The 23,924-nt window shown below is 39.7% G+C and overlaps 1 protein-coding gene and 1 long non-coding RNA gene across 4 annotated transcripts in view; one reads left to right on the top strand and one right to left on the bottom strand.

Moving 5' to 3' along the window:
- The window catches only part of LOC134741220 (uncharacterized), a 257,435-nt gene that overhangs the window by 85,706 nt on the left and 147,805 nt on the right, over window positions 1-23,924 (top strand). The window lies entirely within an intron of this gene.
- LOC134740930 (activating signal cointegrator 1 complex subunit 3) overlaps window positions 571-23,924 on the bottom strand; it is a 39,071-nt gene continuing 15,717 nt past the window's right edge. For both annotated transcript variants that reach the window (XM_063673589.1, XM_063673597.1), the window contains exons 11-39: window positions 23,141-23,327; window positions 22,778-22,904; window positions 21,257-21,540; window positions 20,229-20,334; window positions 18,171-18,395; window positions 17,824-17,913; window positions 17,235-17,379; window positions 16,246-16,382; window positions 15,718-15,894; window positions 15,215-15,440; window positions 14,735-14,876; window positions 13,126-13,237; window positions 11,920-12,011; window positions 11,685-11,761; window positions 10,678-10,898; window positions 10,401-10,503; window positions 9,924-10,113; window positions 9,453-9,606; window positions 8,907-9,043; window positions 8,342-8,558; window positions 7,599-7,757; window positions 5,788-5,929; window positions 5,166-5,356; window positions 4,371-4,561; window positions 3,658-3,826; window positions 2,969-3,256; window positions 2,221-2,355; window positions 1,102-1,297; window positions 571-769 (exon numbers count right to left, since the gene is read on the bottom strand). In XM_063673589.1, coding sequence (XP_063529659.1) covers window positions 609-769; window positions 1,102-1,297; window positions 2,221-2,355; window positions 2,969-3,256; window positions 3,658-3,826; window positions 4,371-4,561; window positions 5,166-5,356; window positions 5,788-5,929; window positions 7,599-7,757; window positions 8,342-8,558; window positions 8,907-9,043; window positions 9,453-9,606; window positions 9,924-10,113; window positions 10,401-10,503; window positions 10,678-10,898; window positions 11,685-11,761; window positions 11,920-12,011; window positions 13,126-13,237; window positions 14,735-14,876; window positions 15,215-15,440; window positions 15,718-15,894; window positions 16,246-16,382; window positions 17,235-17,379; window positions 17,824-17,913; window positions 18,171-18,395; window positions 20,229-20,334; window positions 21,257-21,540; window positions 22,778-22,904; window positions 23,141-23,327 — 4,781 coding nt within the window. In that variant the 3' untranslated portion in view covers window positions 571-608. The remainder of the gene's footprint in view (window positions 770-1,101; window positions 1,298-2,220; window positions 2,356-2,968; window positions 3,257-3,657; window positions 3,827-4,370; window positions 4,562-5,165; window positions 5,357-5,787; window positions 5,930-7,598; window positions 7,758-8,341; window positions 8,559-8,906; window positions 9,044-9,452; window positions 9,607-9,923; window positions 10,114-10,400; window positions 10,504-10,677; window positions 10,899-11,684; window positions 11,762-11,919; window positions 12,012-13,125; window positions 13,238-14,734; window positions 14,877-15,214; window positions 15,441-15,717; window positions 15,895-16,245; window positions 16,383-17,234; window positions 17,380-17,823; window positions 17,914-18,170; window positions 18,396-20,228; window positions 20,335-21,256; window positions 21,541-22,777; window positions 22,905-23,140; window positions 23,328-23,924) is intronic.

Below are 23,924 nucleotides of genomic sequence, written 5' to 3'. Positions count from 1 at the left end.
GACTATCCAATGTTGAAAAGAGTAAGGTTGTAGTGTTGCATGTGAAGTTGTAATACACAGATTATACTCGACGAGTAGAAAAAAACTATTCTGAAATGCAAATGCATCAATGTAGATTGATCACTTGTAACAAGAAAAATAACAACATTGTGTCGTGAAGCTTTTTTGTTTCCCTGGGTAAAGCACTGTTCATATTTTTTTTACATATATCTACTTACTGTGGACGTTAGCTATATGAAACGTAAAAATCATTTAGCACAAAAGTGGCATTTTTTATTAACATTAATAAGTAAGTGAAAGGGCAATAATCAATTTCTCATTTTTTAATGTCGCTGAATTCAATATGTTGTTGTAAATATTGTAATAAATGTTTAAGCAGTTCATAATTGTTTCTTTTATGATACATTGGTGTTTAAAAACTTTTACTTATCCTATTTAATAGCTTTGGTAAATTATACTGTAGACTATATGTGTGTATGGTATGTACATATGTGTCTAGATTCTACGTACATCTTTTTAATATTCGCGTTAGGGGTGCCTAAATTAACAAATGAAATAAAACAATTATAGTTAAACAACAATCAAAATAATTTATTATAAATAAAATTTCACTCAATAATTGTTTTGTCTATGGTATACACACTTGTGGTATACACTTTTTCCACGCGCTCCTCTGGTAAGGGGTCCATGATTTCAAATTGGAGGTCATACTGCTGGTCCAAGCCCATATAAGAATCGCTCATGAGATACACAGTGTAGATGATGCGACCTGCAAAACGGAATGACATTAAAGTATATAACATTATATTACACATGCTATGGCGTGGTATCTAAAGTTTTTTTAGCAGTTTAAGTCCGTAATGTTTAATTCGATACAATATAATAACAAGTTAGCACCATTCCAAGTGTGGGACTCCTCATTTGTACACTCTTGTCACAGTGGTCGGGGCTGTTTTGGCATGCATGGGTACTAGGCGGCATATTCAAGCGCTAATTGTTATGAGTTATGACAGTTCCCTCCCGAAAAGTAAGCCTGCTGAGTCAGGAGATGACCATCCGTTCTGTAATTGTGTTACTCGCCACTAATGTTGCTGTAGGTACCTCTATAGTTCGGCGTGTAGAAGGTGATTTGCGCATTGCCCCTGGCCGGGAGCCGCTTGAGCGCGTGCAGCTCGCCGTGCTCGATGGTGCCGAGCGTCAGGAACCAGCCCTCGTTCTTGCCGCGCGGGAAGCGCGGGCACAGCACGTTGTTGGGATTGCCGCCGCGGCGTTGCATGCCCACCATTAGCGTGTATTCCTGACGAAATTAGATAGAAAGTAAGATAAGTTACAAGTCATCATCTTCCTCGCGTTGTCCCGGCATTTTTGCCACGGCTCCATGGGAGCCTGGGGTCCGCTTGGCAACTAATCCTAAGAATTGGCGTAGGCACTAGTTTTTACGAAAGCGACTGCCATCTGACCGTCCAACCCAGAGGGGAAACTAGGCCTTGTTGGGATTAGTCCGGTTTCCTCACGATGTTTTCCTTCACCGAAAAGCGACTGGTAAATATCAAATGATATTTCGTACTTAAGTTCCGAAAAACTCATTGGTACGAGCCGGGGTTTGAACCCGCGACCTCCGGATTGCAAGTCGCACGCTCTTACCGCTAGGCCACCAGCGCTCTCCGTTATTATAAGTTACAAGTATAGAATAAATTTAAAAGTGGAAAAATTACTGCCTTGGGTGAGACTTGAACTCACGGCCTCTGGATAGATACTCCAGCGCTCTGCCAACTGAGCCACTAAGACCTCATCCATAGTCAGCAAATCTTCCCACTATATGGGTCTAGGGGACCCTAGCGACATCTACCGTAAGAGCGTTACACTTCTTAAACGGCCACCGGAGTTCCAAGTCATATTGGAAATTCACCAGTTACGATGTGCTACCCATTCTAAATTAATTTTTTAACAAGCAGAAACGTCTGCGATCGATGCTATTAAGCTTAGAATAAATTTAAAAGTGGAAAAATTACTGCCTTGGGTGAGACTTGACTCACGGCCTCTGGATCAAGTTTCAAGTCTCACCCAAGGCAGTAATTTTTCCACTTTTAAATTTATTCTAAGCTTAATAGCATCGATCGCAGGCGTTTCTGCTTGTTAAAAAATTAAGTTACAAGGACCTTTTGAGACTATTCGCCGGATCAGTTTTGAAACTTGACTTGAGTCAGTTGCGTATTGTACCTGTTCAGCGTGTAGCGGTATCCACTGTTCCCTGGCTGGTGGCTGCCTCAAGAGTTTGTCTTGCTCACCATCTGCATCGAACCATAACCCGCGCACCGCTAGTTTTAGGTCCAGGGTCGGGAGATCACATATTGCCTAAAAAAGGTCGTAGGTAAAAATCAAAATGATTATTCTACAACTAGGCGACAAAAATATTTTTAAAAGCGACATTTTTATTAAAGCCAATATGATACGATATATCTGAATCTCTATCAAATATGTTTCCCCCATCCTCTGTCAGTTCAAAGTTCGCAGTCTTAAATAGATATTTACCTATAAGGTAATGAAAATCGGAAAGAAGTATCTAAACCTCACACTCTGTAAGCTAATGTCTTGTAACTATACTAGGATTTTTTATGCCATTAGCCGGGTCCGCACCTAGCGAGCATACGCGCGAGGCAATTTCCTCACGGACAAAACGGCCAGTGTAGACGTGCCTCGCGCGCGCCGCCTCGGAGGCACGTCTACACAGGCCGTTTTGTGTGCGAGGAAACGCGGGCGAGGCACCTATACTGGCCGTTTTGTGCTCGAGGAAGTTGCCTCGCGCGTATGCTCGCTATATGTGGACCCGGCTATTAAGCATGTTACGTGGTTTGCTGTATTCGTTGATCATATGCCAGAACATGTAGAGGTAGTGGGACTTTACATGGAATAGAAACCATCGTAAATTACGCGGGAGCTAGTTTAGAGTAAACACAATTAACCTTACCCTATGGATCTGCTCAATCTGGTTCTCCTCAAACTCCCTCCTCAAAGGCTTGGCTAGCGTTTCGTAACTCTTTATACTCGCGTGTTTCAGCCCATTGAGCGTGTTACACGGTTTTCTGGAGTCGTTGGACATGTTGGTGAACATGTAGAGATGGTGAGACTCCACGTGGGGCAGGGTGGTGAGGGGCGAGTCGGAGGGCCAGCGCGCTTGCACGATGCATTGCATCAGCATCTGGCACGAGAGGCAGGCGGACAGCCAGCCGTTTTCGGCGGACGTATCTATCATTGCCTAGAAGTAATTAAAATAGTAACATGTAAAAATGATTTTGAGATGGTAAGATAAGACAGCCAAATCGTCAAATATCTACTGAATTTCGAAAGCTATAATTAACCCTTAATTAGTAGTTGCAATTTTGAATCCCTTGGATGGTATTTTTTTGGTCCCGTTGCATTTGGGCTTGATTTTTGTCATTATTGTTGCCCACCGCTTACTAGTACGTTCTGGGATCTGAGACTCAAAATTGAGTTTACCGGTGGGTATTTCGATATCGTTTATCGTCCTTATATCGATATGAACGATATGCGTCTCAAAAACATTATAGAAACAAGAACAGTAAAATTCAGCGTGTATGATAAAAATACCAATCCTAGGTCGCTAATCTCTGATTAGCTAGTTGTAGGAGGAGCAACCTGTAAGATCCTAATGGTCTGGTCGAGCACAGACTTGGTGTCGGTGAGATAGTCGGTGTTGGGCAGCGCGAGGCGCGCCATGTGCGCCTGCAGCAGCAGGAACGCCTTCACGTTGGACGAGTCGAGGGACAGCGGGTCCACCGGCAGCCGGCACTGCTGTGACAGCTCGCTGGAAATACGCTCTTATTGTCATTACAATTAGGGTTAGGGCTTCATAGTAGTAGGTGTGCACGGAAGCCAACATTTTTTTGAACCCAGCATTAACATTTACGTTTCGTGGTTTCATTTCTGGGTTATAATACGATGCCAATAGATTCATGTGTCATAAGACTCATAAGTATTTGGTAATAAATTCACAGCTGTCACCACCGCCAAGCATTTATGTATAAGTGAGGGCGGCGACGAATTCGGCTATGGATTTATTGGATTTGTATTGGTCGGGATGCGTCTGGCAGGTCGTGTGAATGTTGGAATATAGGTTTCCTTTGCATCTAATAGATCAAATATGTGCCATGTATTTAGTTATATCCTCTCATACTTAGGGCCGGTGGCAACACACAACCTGTAATCGTATCAGTAATAAAATTGCTGAAATTTAATTGTATGGTACTTATGATCGGTATGTTCCATAGTTGTTTGTTGAGTTATGTCAATCATCGTCAATTGTGGTGGTTCAACCGAACCTTCGCCTAAATTATTTACTAGCAACTTACCCGTTAAGCACATCTTCGTTATGTCTCACAGGTAACGTGGCGTACTCCTCGCAGTCGCTGAGAACGCGTAGTAACATGTCAAAGTCCAAGTCGCCATGTAGAGATTGGCTGAAGTGAGCCATCGTTTTGTGAGATAAGTAATAGTAAGAGGCGATACGGCCCATCCATGTTGTGTGGAGTGTACGTTGGTCCTGTAAAAAAAGAATTAAATACTTGTGGCGCATCGCAATACTGGCTGCCCACAACCCATCTGTCAACGTGTCAGTGTCATTCCGTCAGAACTAAATTTTACTCCTACGACACGGAAGCCTTGTAAATATTATTTTATTCTCTCATTATATATACTCATCGCACCCCGCGTATCATTTAGTATACTAATAGTGCTAGGCAAGGGCACTAAATACTTGTTGCAATTACATACTTTAAACTATGGCCATCTGTATTCTGTATATTCGTGACAGTAGAAATTAGTGACCCTAAGCAAAAATATATCTTCAGCTACTTTCTATTGCAATTTCGAATGGATTCAATTAATTCTACAATAATCTATGTTTCGCATAACTTTATAAAGTGTTTTGTAGTTCTCTTTAGCTCAAATTCTAATAAAATATTTTTGGTAATACCGAATTCTTGTAGAAAGTTTGATTTATTTCTAGCAACATCAGGCTGATTTTGGTACAGAGTCAATATTCTATTTGGTGGTAATTTCGGATTATGGCAAGAGGAACGAATATATTACGGCTACGTAGTTTGAGGCGAAGAACCAGTGGTAAGAAGGCGCTACTTAGTACGTACCTCTTCAATCTCCACGCAGCTGGCACTGCTCAGAGCTTCAAGAGAGGCCTGCACCAGATTCGACAGATAGTAGTTGATGTCTTGAGGCTCTAAGCTCTCCAAGTTGTAGTAGGACGGGTTCTTGAGCAGGCGACGGAAGAAATATGTCCAGGTCAGGTAGTCGAGGATGTCCTGCTTTGATTGTACAGTACCTAAAAGTAATAATAAGTTTTTGGCAAAAAAATCATTTTTGGTAAGTACAAGCTTTTATCGCTGACTGTACTTTTCTTTACTCAACTAATACTCATCGAGACATTTCTAACAACCCCAAACACGATTAGTTTGAGTTTTTTTTTTATTATAGAGTTAGCATGGCCACCTCCTGTCTCCATCATCAGATCAGCTCTGTCATCATAATATTGCATTGTCATCCGATTTACATATGTATGCAAAAATTCAGCTTAATCGGAAATCAGGAAGGATTTGACTCACACTAACATAGATACATATACACATACTAACAGGGCAAGTTAAATAAAAGCTTGTAAAAAGAGATTAAGTTTTGAAGCAGCCCGGTAGGAATGATTGCACGGGTCTTACAGTTAACAAGCTGCCAAGTAAATGTGACCCGGTTGTTACGTACCGGCTACGATCTCGGCGTTGAGATGGTCGGCGAGCACCTCGAGCAGGCTGGATTCGACGGGGAACGGCTCGTACAGGAACTTCTTGTAGAAGTTCTTCTTCTGGTCGTGTACCAGCACGACTGCGACACCTTCGTTGTCATACTGTCATGGAAATTTAAAGACACAATTAGGTAGTTCAGAAATAGGAAGATTGACAACACGGGAGCGAATGTTAAGGTGCCGTAGGTTAAGACTTCAGAGAGCGAAGATTATACTTACTTTACTCCTTGGAGCAGTTTTTGAAAAATTGTACAGCTTTTATAATTTATTTTTTTATATCACAATACGGTTGCCAAAAATTTAATTTTTCTACTCGTCGAGTATAATCTGTGTATTACAACTTCACATGCAACACTACAACCTTACTCTTTTCAACGTTGGATAGTCTATGGCACTTCCGACTCAAGCATAAGAATTTTATCGATACGGTTTAGTCAATTATAAAAATTTTGAAAATAGAACTTCATACCTTTCGATAAAATATTTCTTGTTTAAGGAGACTAGATTCAATGTAAATTCTTAAACACGCTGCTGCGTCGCATCTGCTTTGTGATTGGTTGGCCAACAAAAACATTTTATTTTATGTTGTAGTAGAAACAATTGCTTCGTAAGTCAGAAACGCGCATGTGACACCCTTCATATAGCAACATCCATACCCAACGAAAACCGCTTAGCGTTGCTTGCGAGTCTCCATAGGCTACGGTGGCCAAAATCGAGAAAAAATCTGTCTTAAAATTGAATTTAGCAAGGAGCAAGTAAAAGGTCCTCATGAGTTACGAGGAGATGTCGTTGACCAACCCGCCGGGGGCGCCGGGTCCGGCGGCCGGGGTGCTTACGAGTATGAAGATATCGCGGGCTGCGGCAGCTCGCGTATCTTAGCTGTATACTTTTGGTTTGCTTACCTATATGATTCTACTAGTTGAAAGCATAATTTTTTTGTCTCGTAGAAAAAGTATTGTACACAATAGTTATATAATCAAGCTTTTCAATCTCGTACCTTAACTTAAGCAACTCAGCAAGCTTCGTTGCTTAAATACTGTACTCGACTGAAAAGCTTTCTATTATATCACGATTGTATAAAATACTATAGCAATTCTGAAGATTTTCTCAAGTGACTTTATCGATTCTAATCCTGAGTTTTTGACTTTCGCTCGATATAGACGAAATTACGTACATAGGTGTAAAACGCATTTTAAAAATTTATAACAATTTATGCACAAAAGCTTGCATTCTAAAAATGCGCAATTTTATTTCAAGGGAACTCATCGATCACTTTTTTTATTAAAACTTACAAATTAAAATTCAAAAATATAATATCCGCGCTCCCGAGCACGCACATCCATCGCGCTTACGCTCAATGAGAGTGAAAGTGAGAGAAGAACACGAACTTACGTGACGGTTTTCAATGATTCACGGTTAGTTTCACTAGACTTATATTGACCGGGATGTGGACTGTGATTACCTTTTGTATTTTTTTTCATTTATTTATTAACACAAAGCATACATTCTAAAAATTATGACAGCGAACAAAGCCCCCTAAGGCTTAACTGCCGCTATAATCGCTCTTATTTACTCATAATATTATTTACTCTTAATATGCTCTTAATATTATTTACTCTTAATATTATTGTTTTCGAGTTCCCGATATTTCGACGCAGTTACATGCATCTTGTTCACGGGTAACTGAAGATAGCGGGTGGGTGTCAAAGTATCTAACTTACGAACTTACGTGGCCTTAACATAGGAGCTGACAATGAAATGGCTAAATTACCTGCGGGCGTCCGGCGCGGCCCATCATCTGCAGCACGTCCGTGATGGGCATGTCCACGTATCGCTTCTGCTTGCCGTCGAAGTACTCCGTGCCCTTGATCACAACAAGATGCGCGGGGAAGTTCACGCCCCACGCCAGCGTTGCCGTGCAGATTAGGACCTGACATATTCAAATGGATATCTTATTGAATTGAGAACTTAAACTATAAATTGACACTTTACGCTGATAACATACAATTCATGTATGCTCTCTGTATCGAAGCAGGAATAGTGCTGACAGTTCACACAGAGAGAGAGAGAGGAGGGACAGTGCTTACGGTCCTAACAGCCCCTCGAAGTCTGCTTTTAACGGGGGTACAATCGACAATAGTCTTGATGTACCTACACATATCGAACGATTCTACTACATTTGGTTGAAATTTACAACCAGTCTCCGAGCTACGTGTATCGTTATTGTGCGTCTCGTTTCCGGCTCAGTGGAATAGAAACATCATCTCATCTCGGGTAGGTAAGGTAACTTTTTATACAGTTTCAAAATGACAGATGAAAAACTAAGGTTTAGTAAAACGGTCCAATCCACCTGTCGGGTAAAACCAAATTATAAAACACACGAATGAATCCCGAAAGGGTTCCTTTTATTATAGGCGTCCAATTATTTCTGTTGCTATCTATCCCGTCTATCCCGTAACCATATCGTATATTAAAAGGGGTTCCTATACGTGAAACAGTTTAGTCGACACAAACCTGAATCTTCTGATTGATAAACAATTCTTCAACAGTATTTCTGTCTCTCTCGTGCAAGCCCGCGTGATGTATGCCGATGCCGAACGCCAGGGTCAACTTGAGGTTGGATTCCCGAATGTTCGACAGGATTTGCTCCATTTCTGACTCTTGCATGTGCAGCCATTGTTTTGGGTTGTCTTCGGCCGCGAGATACGCGATTAGGTCTAATGCTGTTAATCTGGTAACAGAAAATGCATTTTAGCTTGGATTTTTTGGCATTTTAATGCAAAATATTGGTACATTTTAAGACAAATTGTTTATATTCAGCGATAGTACTTAATTTTATGATTTCAAAAACAGTTTTGACAAGAATGTCTAACACACATCAATCATTATTGGGCCTTTCGTCTATTGCAAAAAATTAGTGGTGAAATATCGGGGAGATGACGTTTTTGGTTGCCGAGTAAAAACAGACGCAGACAGTTGTTGACCACGCCTAGCACAAGTGTGTCACGTGCGAGCTTGAGTGCTTACCAGGGCTGTCTGCAGCTAGAGACGAAGATGGGACGTCACAAATGAGACGTACCTGGTCTGTCTCCGGCTGGAGACGAAGACGAGCGCAGGTGCGGCGGGCGAGTGCTGGCGGATGGCCTGGAACGTGGGCTTGTTCATGGTCATCATGCGCGGGCAGTAGTGGCGGCCTGGGTGCCCTGATATATGCACCTGCCCACACAAATATCATTGTTATCCTCTCAGTTGAAAGACTACTTTAATTGTTACTTGGCAGTTACACATTCGAGACCAACAAAGAACGCGAGTGTGCGAACGCAGAGAACCACCTGATCGCTTTTCACTGCGACATTTTAGACATTTCTCTGAGCCAAGTATAACTACGAATTGAATATCTTGTCACTATCACTCAGCTTAACATACTCCCGTTATCTTTACCAGTTAATGTATAGTCAGATAGTCACCCATTAAATAAGGTGCTTCTGGTGGAGTCACTTAGTTCTGCATAGTGTTGACCAGACTTTTACCTTATTAACTTTTTCGAATACTTTAATCCTTTGATAACCAAATATGAAATAAAAAGTAGGCATCGATTTTATTTACACGAGAATTCGAATATTACCTCCAAAGGCACCGGTCGCACAGAAGGCCTGAAGTTGTACAGCCCCAATTCACCAATGTTTAACCAATTCGCCAAGTCTTTAGCGTTCGCGAGCGCAGTGGATAAACCGATGATCCGCAGCCTTCTCGACGTATGAGATTCGATAAAGTTCGTTCTGAAACAATGAACCTTGATTGCGGAGGGCGGAAAATTATGCAACAGCTGATTTTGATTAGTATCCGCTTTAAATCTAACTACTGTCTAATTGTGACATTCGGATAGTTTATGCTGCGAGTGTTGATTTTGAGTTCCGAGCAAGCGAAAGCAACCACAATACAATCACGAGCGGAGGGATAGAGCAAGTACGCTTGTTTCTGCTGCTGAAGTAAAAAAAGAACATTATTAACACTTAATTACTTCACATTAAAATCCCGGATATTCAGTAACAAAGGACTTCGTACCTTAACACCATTACTTTAAAGTCGCTCTTACCTCGACACTATAACCTCCAACACCGGCCCCCTGTCCTCGCCCAAGAGGTGTATTTCGTCGATGACTATAAGCGCCACGTCGCGCACGTAATTCCTGGTCTGCCATGAGCGACTGATGCCGTCCCATTTTTCGGGCGTGGTCACGATCACGTGGGAGTTGCGGATAGCCCGGATATCCGGGGACACGTCACCTAGGAATTGTATATCGTTTATAGTCTGGCAAACCAATTTTGGCAGTAGAATAATGGAGCAAGTTTAAAAAATGTCGGCGCGATAACTCGATCTCCCATACAAATAAAAAAAATCTCACATTCTAGTTACAAAGTAGTTTGCCAGAATATAAATGCCGGAGATAACAAATAAATCTTGCATTGTATAGGTATGTCATGATTTGTAAAAAAATACTATTATTTTACCCCGAGATAATTAAACTCAAATTAAAAGCTGAATGTTGCATATAGGAATATTATTCACTAGCCTGTCAACTCGATGACTTTCTTGCCCAATTTCTCTTCCAGTCTTATTTTCCAATCTTTAATACGCTCCTTCACAAGAGCTTTTAGAGGTGCAATGTAGACTACCTGAAAAGGAAATTGTTGGAAAAGTTAGAGGTCTTGCCGGAGCTGGTGGGCGCTCCGAGCAGCACATTGTTGTCCGTGTGGTAGAGGCAGTGGAAGATCTACGTCTGGATGGGGTTGAAGTGGCTGAAGTTGTACAGCATCTCGTACGACGGTCGACGAGTAAGTTAATCCTACCTTACACCCGGGGTACTGGTTGAACACCCTAAACATGGCCACTTCAGCGACGATGGTCTTGCCGGAGCCGGTGGGCGCTCCGAGCAGCACATTGTTGTCCGTGTGGTACAGACAATGGAAGATCTGCGTCTGGATGGGGTTGAAGTGGCTGAAGTTGTATAACATCTCGTACGACGGGTTGTTGAGCGCGGTCACTGGGAGCGGCTGGAGCTCTAGTAGGTCTGCAAGTTAATATATATATTACTAAGGGAACAAATCAAATTATTTTATTCAATTTATGAATTGTGTTTTTTAAAGTAGTCGGACTCCAGTTCAATCAGAAGTCCTGGGCGTTAGCCGTGTTAGCTGAAGAGGCGGGTTCGAATTCGGCCTCCGCCACTAGAGGGCTTGGTGACTTCTTCTTTAGTATATGACATTTATTTCAGTATATAAAAAAACATTCCGCGATCTCAACTAACGATATATATTGAGCTTATTAACAATAGATATTCCAAAGCGCAGGAGCAGTATTAATTGAAAAAAATACTCCCGCCGAGGGTCCCGAGTCTCTTAAGTCGTTTGGTGACTTCTCAGGGCAGTGAATTTCCTTTGCGAATTGGTAATGGTTTCTCAAATTTATAAGTGCAATGTAATTTTAATATGGCTAGTTTGGATGTTTTTTTATCTTTCCTTATTTCTTTATTTATTTCTATGCGTTTAGCAAAAATACAATTTTATGTAGGAAAGTAATAGAAACTTTTCACAATGGCGGAACCAAAATTGTATGTACACATTTGTTCGACGAGTGTATGTATGCAAGTGTATCTATATGTAATTTAATAAACTATTCATATATTTATATTAAAACACAACAAATAATTTTATCAATTTACAGGATCAGAACCGATTAAAGTAAATTTGATTGACGGCAATACTATTAGCAACAACGTTAATATGGAACCGATTCAATTACACGTAACTCGTGTATTCGTTTAGTCACACCTTGGCCACACTCAAACTGCACATACCTGTGTGCGGCGGATGCGTTTCAGGCAAAATTAGATGCTGGAATGTCAAGGGCAACACGCTTTCAGAACCCAGCCATCTAAAAAAATAAAAATAAAGGCTACTTAATTTATTTTCATACATCATTTTCAATTAGTTTAATTTAAGGTGCTGTTAAGTTAACGTCCTAGTTGTCCTACGTAGATAGCGAATAAGCTTTATATATTTGTAAAATAAATTAGTGAAAACAACCCTTACCTTTCAGATGTTGCTCTAATGTAATATTGCGGCGGTAGAGGTTCTGTGATGGGTATCGTTATTATGAGTTCTTGTGGTTCATTTGTTATTACCTTAAACATAACAGAGTTATTTAATAAATAATCATTAGTTCTCATAAGTAACGCAACTCGACGCAGCGATATAATAATTCTAATAAAACTCGCGATGGACAACGGAGAAGGCAAGGAAACGCTGACGACCGGTCTGGCCTAGTGGGTAGTGACCCTGCCTATCAAGCCGATGGTCCTGGGTTCGAATCCCATTAAGGGCATTTATTTGTGCGATGAGCACTGATATTTGTTCCTGAGTCATGGATGTTTTCTATGTATTTAAGTATTTATATATTATATATATCGTTGTCTGAGTACCCACATCACAAGCCTTATTGAGCTTACCATGGGACTTCCCATTAGACCATGAGACTTGGATCGAATGCTGACCGATGAGTAAGCAAAGTCTTACATTATAAGTACGTAGTTTTCGTCCAAGGAAAGATGGGCGAAAGCTGAATGTGCTGTTTCGTGAGAGATGACTACCACTCGACCCGAAAGGTTCTAAATATTGCAGAGGGTAATGTCACAACAGGACGCCCACTTATGGAGGGCACTAGCCCTAAGGACGCAAAATAGGTAGGATTGACCCAAAATTTAAGGACAGGATTGACTTGGGAACACTGCTAGGTGATGATGACCAGAGTATTCAGGGATCTTCATGACTATAAATGTTTCGTATAATTATACTGCTAATCAATTTTTACATTTATTACTATTAAGTACTCGACAATCCACCATACCATTTCCGTATAACGACGTAATACAATGAATGTAGAATTAAAATACTCTAAACGACTCATAAAACGTTACTATAGAGTATAGATAATAAATGTAACCATAAATACCATCAGACAGTAAGTATATACTTGATGATTTCATTGAACACTTCAAGGAAGATAGACCGGATTATTTTTAATGGGCGCTTGTTTACATGACAATATGTGACGTTTTCAACCAAAAGGTACCACATTTTCTCTTTTGTAGGACAAGGTTGATTTCTGATTGAAGCTTTAAGGACATAGCGCCTTACTGACAAGCGACAATAAGTACCCTTTTAGTTGAAAATGGCACATATGAGAAGATATTAAAATGCATTTTTAGTGCATAATTAAAAGTAATAAAGTTTACTCACTTGTTTCTTCGTGATAAGGAAAAACTCATTGTAATACATAATGTCATTGTCTGGGTCCTCCACCCATATCCAGAATGCTTCGGGCGCTTTTCCGTGATATTTATCGTTCCATCTGAAACCACAGCATTAATCATTTGTCAGTTACCATCAGAGTCACCCCTCATATTGACAAAACATTTTTTACGGACTATTTTTTTAATCGGATAAGCTTTTCCCGCTCCCCTGTAATCTCGCTACATCGGCGGACCTAATGAAGGTGTGAATTCCTCCTGGAATAGGCAGTATAGAATAGGTTTTGTGAAAGTGGCATCATCTAATCTTAGAACTCGGAGGGAAAACTAAGCCTTATTCAGTTTTGCCAAATGACGGGCAACTTGTCTATTAAGGTTACTAATGTTATTTTCACATCACCTATTCGAAAAGGGAACTTTTCTTCCCTGCTAGGAGGGATCAAAGTGGCACTTTCCTGTTCAAGGACATTTTGTTGCCAGTATGAAATATTGACACAAAGACATATGAAATTAGTATGCAGATAATCGATTACAATTTCTTTATAATCGATTACGTGCATACAATTTTTCTAACTTAAATAATATTTTGTTGTAGTTGTAAACAAAAAATTTAATTATGTAATTAACGTATTTTAAATTAATTAATATCATATTTAAATTAAGTAAATTAATTAATTAGCGTAATATTTACAAAGAAACGTAAAAAAACTTTAGTTTAATAATTTAATTTTCATTTTGACATTTTAGGTCTCCTTAAACGCAGCCATACTTGTGCATGCAATTTAAAAAGTTTATATTTAAAAAAAATTGTACAAATATTTCACAAAGCATTATGCGGTTCTGTATTCTGTATAAATTTGTAAATACTTAGTTTAAATCAATAATAATAGGCCTTTTCATCTGTGTCAGATGTTTTAAGCAGCATCCCGGTAACGACAATAATAATAATAAATATAAGTGATATCAGTCTTCATAGTGTTCTTCGGAAGATTTGGTTCAAAGGGGTAAGAGCTAATTTGTTATCAGAAAAATCTACAAAAATAATGTACTTGATTTTCATTGTATCATTTTAGTTGTTTTCTGCTGTTTTTGAAAAGATATTAGGTACATAATTATGAGCTGTAGGTACTTTTAATTTGTCACTACAGTCACGTCTGAAAATATCGATACGGACAAAGTGCCAGAAGTATGTACCTATACTAAGGTCATGTACACATATTTTTGGCACTTTGTCCGTATCGATCTTTGCTTAAAATAATAATGTTTTGAAACCTAATGTTAGTATGTAATTTCCTCATAGGTGATGTGAAAAGCAGTATGTGTCACATGGTAGCAAAATTATTTTCACCTTGGGCGTTAACACTTGAATCCCTCACTACGCTCAGGATTCTATGTTAGAATCCCTCGCTACGCTCAGGATTCTATTATAGAATCCTTCGCTTCGTTTAGGATTCAATTGTACGCCCTCGCCGTAAATATGTCATTTTGCTCCCTTGTGACACAATCTACTATTCACGTCCTTAAGCTCAATTTAACATCGTCACATGGACAATACAATAACCGTGTCTTACCAAGTAACCAAAAAACGGTTTACTCACTTGAAATTAGGTGTGATGGTGAGTCGTATCCGCAGCACGGTTCTCGTTATGGGGTGCAGGCTGGCTTCCATCTCCAGGAGAGGGAACTCGTCGGCGCACTTCTTTAGGTGCCGGGCTGCTTTTGGGTTTCTTATAAGGTCACCTAGAAGTCAAAAATTATTTATGTGTTTCTCAGTGAAATAGTGAAAAAAAATTGGTTTAAATTTGGCCATGAATATTTTAGAACAGACCCGTGCAATTTTAAGTATACGATGTGCAACTCTATAGGGAGGTAGCTATATACCGCCTCATATCACCCTAGAAATTTCACTACTGTAACTCTAGCGTATTAGCCATCTCGAGTTAGACCGGTGAAGTGCGTATCGTTGATGTTGATACAGTTAACTGACTAGTTGAAAACAACGCAAACAATGCAACGAGATAAGGCTTACCAAAGATCGAAATAATTGTGTTTTTTCTAAGACAGACCGGAAATCTTACCAACTTCTTTCCAATCCATATCCCGGATCTGATCCGGCTTCAGCATCGGATACTCGATATGCTTGAGCACCTCGTTAGGGAAGCAGTTGAACTGCCGCATGTCGCTATAGAAGTCCCATTGTTGCAGTTCGAGCATCTTCGCCATCTTGAGGTAAAGCGCTGCCATGTACGCGTTGTTTTTACGAAGCGTGATCTCGAACAGTGCGCGGATAATGCGCACCGCATTCTGTAAAGATTGTAGACTTGTGAATGGAAAACTTTGTAATGGATTAAAACACTATGATTTTTTGAGGCATTTTTATTGTAAATCTCAATCAAGCGTCCACACGTACACAATTTGACAGACGGATTGGCGAGCCAATGTCCTTCAGTTTTATTTTTGCGGCCACACCACAATTAAATTGACAATTTAAAAAAAAATGTGCGTGAGATTGTCCCATCTGGACTGGTCTTTATGTGCTCAGCATGGTAATGAAAATGATAGATACTATCGATAGATATACCTGGCTAATATAGTTCAAATCCGACTGTAGCGACGACCCGTTGACGCGACCCCTTGACAAGTAAGTCTGCAGCAGGATGTTGATTTTCCAGTGAATGTCTTCGGGGGCGTCCTCTATACGTAATTCGCAATACTGGTCCTTGAGGTTCCACAGTTCTGTGAGTTCTTCTTTACGCACCTATGAACATATTTTTTATAAATCAGTGTAAGAGATAACCTTCTCGCACAATCGAACGATCAGAAGTGAGGTTGCAGGTTGTACCCAACGCAAATTAAGAGCCTTTATCCGACTCGAAGGACCAATATTTTAATGCTCAGGTATACTTCGGGTTGCACCACAAACAGCTATCATTCCGATACAGAACTGTGAAACGTTTAATAAAAGTTAAAATTTTAACAAACTACGATACCACTAATAGTGTTCTGATGATAAATTGATAATAAAGATTTTAAATCTTCAAACACGCGTCAGTCATACATAATACATTTTTTTTTCTTTTTAGTCATCTGTTTGAAACCGGTTACTTACTTTGAGCTGCTGGAAATCCGAGCACCTTGTAAGCATCTCTAAAACGTAGCCCTGTGTCATGGATTTGCGAACCATAGAGTTGAACACTTCCATAGTTTCGCAGGTTATGTAGTAGTGGCTGGCGGTTCGGCCCAAATCTGTCAAAAGAATGGTGAAAAAAAAAAGTCAAAACAATATAAAGTTTACGTTCATTACCCGATTAACTACAGAGGGGTATGCTTTTCTACAAGCTTTTATTTAACTTGCAATGTATGTATGTTTGGGTCACATTTGCAAGCTATATTAGATTCACTTCCCATTATTCGATTGAGCTGCAACTCCACATACATTGGTATCATGCTGAATGCTGATCTGATGATGGACAGAGGAGGTGGCCAAAGGAACTCTATAAAACAATGAAACTTATTTGTGTTTGGGTTTGTTAGAATTGCCTCGATGAGTGTTGTCAGTTGAAAGAAAGGTAAAGTCAGCGATAAATGCTTGTGGTATCAAAAACTATTTTTTTGACATAGATCTTATTGACAGATATTTTAACAACTGTCTACACGTGAAGGACAACGCATTTCAAAACTAGTAGGTACATAAGAAGCACAATTCAAAGCATGCATGAACAATGAAGTTAATTTGGATATTACTCTCGCTAAGGTAAAGGCGTAACAGGCGTCTGTCTCACTCTTACATTTGCAGCTTAGGGCCACTTGCACTTCCCTAACCCGGGGTCAATCGGTTAAACCTGGAGTTACTATGGTTACCAGTACATTTTGACATTGGGTTAATGGTTTAACCGGTTAACCCCGGGTTAGTGGGATGGTGTAAGTGGGGCTTAGCTGCCTTAGGGCGTAAGGTCATTGACATCGCCATGTTGTACAGATTACGTATACTCTCTGCAGCGAATCTCTCGCTCTTACATATGTTCAAAGTACCTATGTCCCAGTCGAGTCGAAAGTAGGTAATCAGATCAATAATACGAATAGACTCATATTGCATACCTGTAATGTTAAGGTCGCCGGTCCGTTCGTTGTACCGTATCATGTGCGTTTTGTCTAGCGTCATGGCGGCCGCTGTGATAAGCTGCCTGCGTTTAGTCTCCAACATTGGTTCTTCTTGAACGTCGCCATAGGTTAGGCCATATACCTTTTGATTTAGAGCAAAATTACATTTTATGTTTTAGCACAAGAACTCGAAAAATCAGTATGTGGTAGAGAATTTTGATCACTTTCTGCTTCCCCTTAAAGAAATGATGATAAATGTAGTTTTTTTTTTATCTTTCCGCAAATGGGTGAAAACGAATGACCCCGGGAATGAATCCTAGCAAGATCGATCTCGTCTTCATAAACCAAATCGTTGAGTCATTCTTGTCGAAGCTATGTATTTTCGAAAACTAATTAAAAATGTGTCTCGTTTAATAGTTTATTTATTTATTTATTTAAGAAACAAACAGTCTTTTATAGTTATACATAACACTGGAAATTTTCTTAAAGCTAGACTTACAGTTTCCTTAATGAAAATATTTTAACATCATGTTTAATAAAGTTTCTACAGAGTAAAACAGAGTTTAGGGAATTTAGTATTACATACTTGTGGATTGATCCTCATGCGTACAAATAAGTACGTGTAACTCAGCCATTCTACTGCTTCATCTATATTCGTGACAGTTCCTAACGCCACCTGCGAAGAAAATTTCATTAGGTATATATCTATTGAGATTATCAGTGCCATATAAGTATTGCAACCCACGCATTATGTTACAGGTACGCAAGTGATGTGACATCTGTCACATAACTTCATATATTACAACCACCGGGTGCACGCACATTTCTACTTTCGATATTGAAAATGACAACGGGCAAAGATTCGATTTAGCGCTCGATATGTCATTTGCCAAGGTTACTTGTAAAGGTTAAACGTTATTAGCTCGAACTTACCTCAGCATTCAAGTTATCAGACAACAAATTGATAAAGTTACTCTCAATCGGGAATTGATTGGTCATCGACTTGAGGTAATGCGTGAGCTTGTCGTGGGTGGTTATTATGATGCCCGTGCCCGACTTGTCGAACTGAGGCCGCCCGGCGCGGCCGAAGATTTGTAAAACGTCCAGAATACTGAGGTCCACGAATGTGCCGTGACTCTGGTCGTAGATTTCTGTACCCTGTGGAAATCATGTTGTTATTACTGGTCAAAGTTCTATGGGTTAGTCATTGCAATTATTTAGAGTTTACCCATTTTAAGAGGTGAATGTGAAAGCTGTACTGAACAACTTTTACAATGGGACCAATGAGGGCTAACGCGTATGAATTCGCCGCTAGGGGCGCTAGTGTAGATGGTGGTCTTCGCAAAGGTCGAAATGTCAAATGTCACTTGTCACTTCAATGACTGACAGCTGTTCTTTAGTCTTTTGGACCACCATCAACAGAGGCGCCAACTGGTGAGCAAAAAAACGATAGCCCTCATTACGAAATAGTGAATTTACGATACACAATACATAATATTGTCTTCAGTTACCGCGATAGTTACTCATGAAATAAAACTATGAAAACGGATTCGGGATGTATTATAAATTCAATATACGCGATATAATCCGTTTTCATAAAATAAAACTATGAAAACGGATTATATCGCGTATATTGAATTTATAATATATCCCGACGTTTCGAACTCTTTACAGCGTTCGTGGTCAACGGGTGACTGAGGAAAAATTACAAAATGCAAAAATACCCACATACTAAAATAATGAACAATCATAGACTACAAACTTTAAGGCTGGTTGTACATGCAAAATCGGTTCATAAGGCTAGTTATACACTATAATTATTTTTCAAGTAAAGATATATATATATACGCGATAAAAATAAACTATGCCGGCTCCAACCCTACACCACGGACCCGAGAAGATTTAATTCCCTCCTAAATTGTAGGAGGGTATCCCAATATGGGACCGGCAACAAACTCGGCGGGACACATCTTTTCAAAACATCAGAATGTCCAGCATCATCCAACACTACGGTCTCACAGTCTATGTCTCGCTTGCTCCTTTATCAGGTGGACTACAGGATCCCAAGCTGGTGGTAGAGAAAAGCCATCTTCCCTATTAAAGTTTGGATATTTCTTAATCTCAATGGCCTCGCGCAGCATTCTGGGTATGTAACGCTTCTCCTTGGCAAGAACCAGAGGCTTATCAAACTTGATTGAGTGATTGGCTTTATCCATGACATGCTCACAGACAGCAGACCTAGGTCGACGGTGCTTGACATCAGCTATGTGTTCCTTCACCCGAGTGGAAATGCTCCGTTTCGTCTGCCCGACATATGATAGGCCACACTCACAGTCCAGCCTGTACACTCCTGCAGTCTGTAGAGGGGTATTGCATTTTACAGGCCTCAGGAATTGTGACATCTTCTTCATTGGCTTGAAATATGTTTTTATAGAAGCACGCTTCAAGATGTGGCTGATCCTGTCCGTGACCCCCCTGACAAAAGGCAGAATGGCAGGCCTGCGCTCGACTGTGGGGATCTTAATGTGGGACCTCTGGTTGACCCGCGGTATCCGTTTTCATAGTTTTATTTCACGATACACAATACAGTTCAGATGTACAGGTTATGGCAGCTTTTAGTCCTTAATCAATTCAATCCATATGGTGGAGATATTTGCTGTGTTGGGTGGCGTACTCGTAGCTCAGATGGAAGAGCACTGGGCTAGCGATCTAGTGGTCGTGGGTCCAAGTCCCACCCACGACAGTAAAGTTTTCCACTTTTAATTTATTTCTAAGCTTAATAGCATCGTTCGCAGACGTTTCTGTTTGATACAAAATTTACTTAATCAATTCGCCATGGAATTAACGACGTAGTACCATGATTGAAGCTTGCTCGCGCTATGATGCGATTAGTTATACCGCTTTATTACAGTGCATGCTCACATAATATTAAATGACATTAATTGATAAGAAACCTGCACTGTAATAAATTTAGCATGATTTTGCACTTACCCTTATAATAACTGCATGCGCGGGCAAGTTTACCCCCCAAGCTAGAGTGGACGTGCACACGAGCACCTTTATGTAGCCTTCAGAAAAATATCTCTCCACCATGTTCCTATAAACAGATAAAATATTGTAATAATATTAAAGTGATTGTACTATACAAATACTGCTACATGTATTTCAGTAAAAGCAGCTAGTAAAATAAAACGATGAAATCGGATTATATCGCGTATATTGAATTTATAATACATCCCGCCGTTACGAACCCTTTACAGCGTTCGTGGTCAACGGGTGACTGCGGAAAAACTACAATGTGCAAAAGTACCCACATACAAAAATAATGAACCATAATAAACTATAAACTTTAAGGCTGGTTTTACATGCAAAATCGGTTTTATTTATTATTATTTATTCTATATTAAAATCTTACATTAGGTACATCAGACAGAAAAGTGCCGTGAAACCCTATCGGGTTTGTATCGACACTGCATTCGTGGATACATTTTACATTTAATCATTGTTGCGGTACATAGGAAAAACAAAAATTACATAAAGTTAAAAATGAGATTACTTAATTACAAGAAATAAAATTATCGGCGGGTAAAACTAAATAGCTCCCCAAGTACACAACCGGCCGTGAATTCCTTATCGCTGGGCGCTGGACGGGCTGGGTTCATAAGGCTGGTTATAGCCTTTTTTCTGGGCACAATTTAAGAATCACCCAGCTAGTAAAATCAAGACCACACTAGAGATTTACGCAGAGATTCGCCGTTTAGTTGGTACAATGGTCGCATTAGATGACGGTTGCGGGAGTACGTTGTAATAGAATAGAATTAAATTATAAAAAAACATTAAATTACGACGGTCAATTCAATTATTAACTTTAATTTAAGTCTCTTCTTGTACGTTTATTAGCTAATACGGCAATGATGATAATTTAGTTTATTTAACTTTGTGGAAAGGATCGGCACGTCACTGCTCCAAAATCGTTGACACAACGTTTAAGCTGCAAAATACAGTGCGTTAAGTCTTACCTATCACTCCGCAGCATGCCAGCATGATGGCACGCGAAGCCAGACGCGAACAGCTCGCTAAGCACCTTATTAGGACTGCTACTAATAGCTTTTTTCGCCTTTAAGAATCCCCCCGAGTCCTCAGGCTCGAAGTGTTTTAGGTGGCCCTTCTTTTGCGCGAGCTCCTTGAGAACCATGGCGGTGGTGTGCGTGGCGTTCCGCGCGTGGACGAACACCATGACCTGGTGACCCTTTTGGACCATGTCGGCTGCTTTGTCGTAGCATATGTCGTTCATTATTTGTATCTGTCGATATTTGGTTGTGATTAGCAAAGGTTTTAAGAACATATCCACTATTTTATTATATATAAACAAATGAAATGAATAGTGAATTTACATTCCGTTTCAGTCATAACAGTATTATAGTATTTATGTAGAAATTTTACTTCGCTCAAAAGTTAAGTTTTTTTTGTTTATTTCTCACTGCACCCCCCACCTTCAGTTTTTTCCTATGGCTGACTGGTAGAGAATGCCTATAGTGACATTAAGTCCGCCTGTTGTGCTCTATTTTATGTGCAATAAAGTTTAAAATAATAAATAAATGACATGTTCTATTTATAGCTCAGTAACACAATGAGACAATACTTAATTAGAAGTTAGGATAATAGGAATATATAGGTCAAGCAAATCTTGTCAGTAGAAAAAGGCGCGAAATTCAAATTGTCTATAGGACGATATCCTTTCGCGCCTACATTTTTTAAATTTGCTACCTTTTTCTACTGACAAGATTTGCTTGACCAGCTATATTTTTGATACTTCCGAGTTTTATTTTATGTGAAGCCCCTGTAGCGTAGCATGACGTAATACTTAAACTTATGTGACTAAACAATAGCCAGTTACGAGCACTGATTTCCATATCGTCCTTATACTGCGAATAGTTAATTGTTCAAGGTAATTATAGTTCCTTGAAACGAGATATTAACTCATTTCAATTGTTATTTTGCATGACAGAACTATACGAGTTTATTAATGGGCATAAATTTAGTCATTCGTTTGACGTAGGTTATGTAAACGGTTAGTAAAATAATGCAAAGGTTTACTGTAATGTATGTTACTTTTTAGGTTCAAACCTAACCTTCGGATAGTTGCCTGTAGAATAGACAAAATATGTATTTCAAAACAAGTTACAAAGATCAAAATATACGTAAAACCTTAAAATCTAAAACACGTTTGTATGCACATGTTGTTGTATGCACATAAAAAAAAACACAAAAAGACACTAAAACTAACTTAAAAAAAAAACTACTGATATACTATCCTACTTATACTATCAGCCCCATTCCGACCCCCACCCAGCCCAAAAGTGCTAAATATGCTAGCGGCATTACCGCGCTGGATGGCAAGCGATATCTGTTGGACCAAGTAGGAGCACGAACGGGGATCGCACCCTCTGTCAATTATTGGATTGACTCATTTAGAAGTGTATGTTGTCATCGATTATCAGTAGTCGGTACACTTTTGAATTAAGATACCTAAAATCTACCTGTCTAAGATGTGCCCCCCCACCGCTGCCGACTTCCTTCACCCCCACGAACTGCTGCTCCAACGGGACCGGCCGGAACCGGGAGTCGAAGAAGAACAGCCCAATGTTCGGGTTCACTCTCAAAAACCTGCATGATAATACAAACGTATATTTATGTCAGCGGCGGATCGTAATATCCGCCATATCATGAAATTCCTAGGCATATCGTGAAAGGTTTTACTATAGGTACTAGCTTAAATATAAGTAGATCCAATAATTCAAGAGTTCCACGTAGATAGTTTACTTAACAGGTAAAACTTACTGTCGGCTTGCCAATAAAGTGGTCATATACGTCTCCCTTTCATCGTCTTCTTTTCCACTCACCGGGCAACATCCAAATAGTTGGGCAGCGTCGCCGAAAGCCCGACTATGCGTATCATGTTCTGGCTGGACTCGACTTGGCGAAGTGTCCTCGCAACAATTGCTTCCACTATCGGCCCCCTGTCGCCGTGGAGAAGGTGGACCTCGTCGATAATCAGCAGCTTCACTATGGACGCGAGCTCCGTGTCAGCTAAAATTAAGTTACGTTTAAAGTTTAGAAGGTAAACATTTGGAAATCATTTTCAACCAGAAATGACTATATTGTGTGAATAAATTAAAACAAAGACTAAGAAAAATCGTGCTTCAAGTTTGACAGCTTAAGATGATGGCGCTGTACGGTTTCATATGTTTTGTAGTAACTAAATTACCAAACATTAACTTTTGACAGCCAGGGTTACCGCACAACATAGACATTACCTATATATACAAGTAGTTATAGACGCGCCACCGAGCGACCGGGGGTAAGAGAAAGAATATTCATATAAAATGTATACTACGCAATTTCTTTTTTTTTTTATCCGGATACATATATACTTACAGAGAGTTACATACTTAGATAACATCCATAACTCAGGAACAAATATTAGTGATCAACATACAAATTATAGGTAGTACCCATAGTACAAGCTTTATTTTATTAGTTAGTTTGAGGCTAGGTTGATCTGTGTAAGATTGTCCACATTTATTTTATTTATTTATTTTAATCAATTAATCTTTTCACATCACCAATTCGAAAAAGGGCTTTTTCTTCTCTGCTAGGAGGGATCAAAGTAGCACTTTTCTGCCC

Source organism: Cydia strobilella, chromosome 1 (assembly GCF_947568885.1).
Source record: "Cydia strobilella chromosome 1, ilCydStro3.1, whole genome shotgun sequence".
Lineage (NCBI taxonomy): Eukaryota > Metazoa > Arthropoda > Insecta > Lepidoptera > Tortricidae > Cydia > Cydia strobilella.
This window is presented reverse-complemented; position numbering and strand designations above follow the sequence as displayed.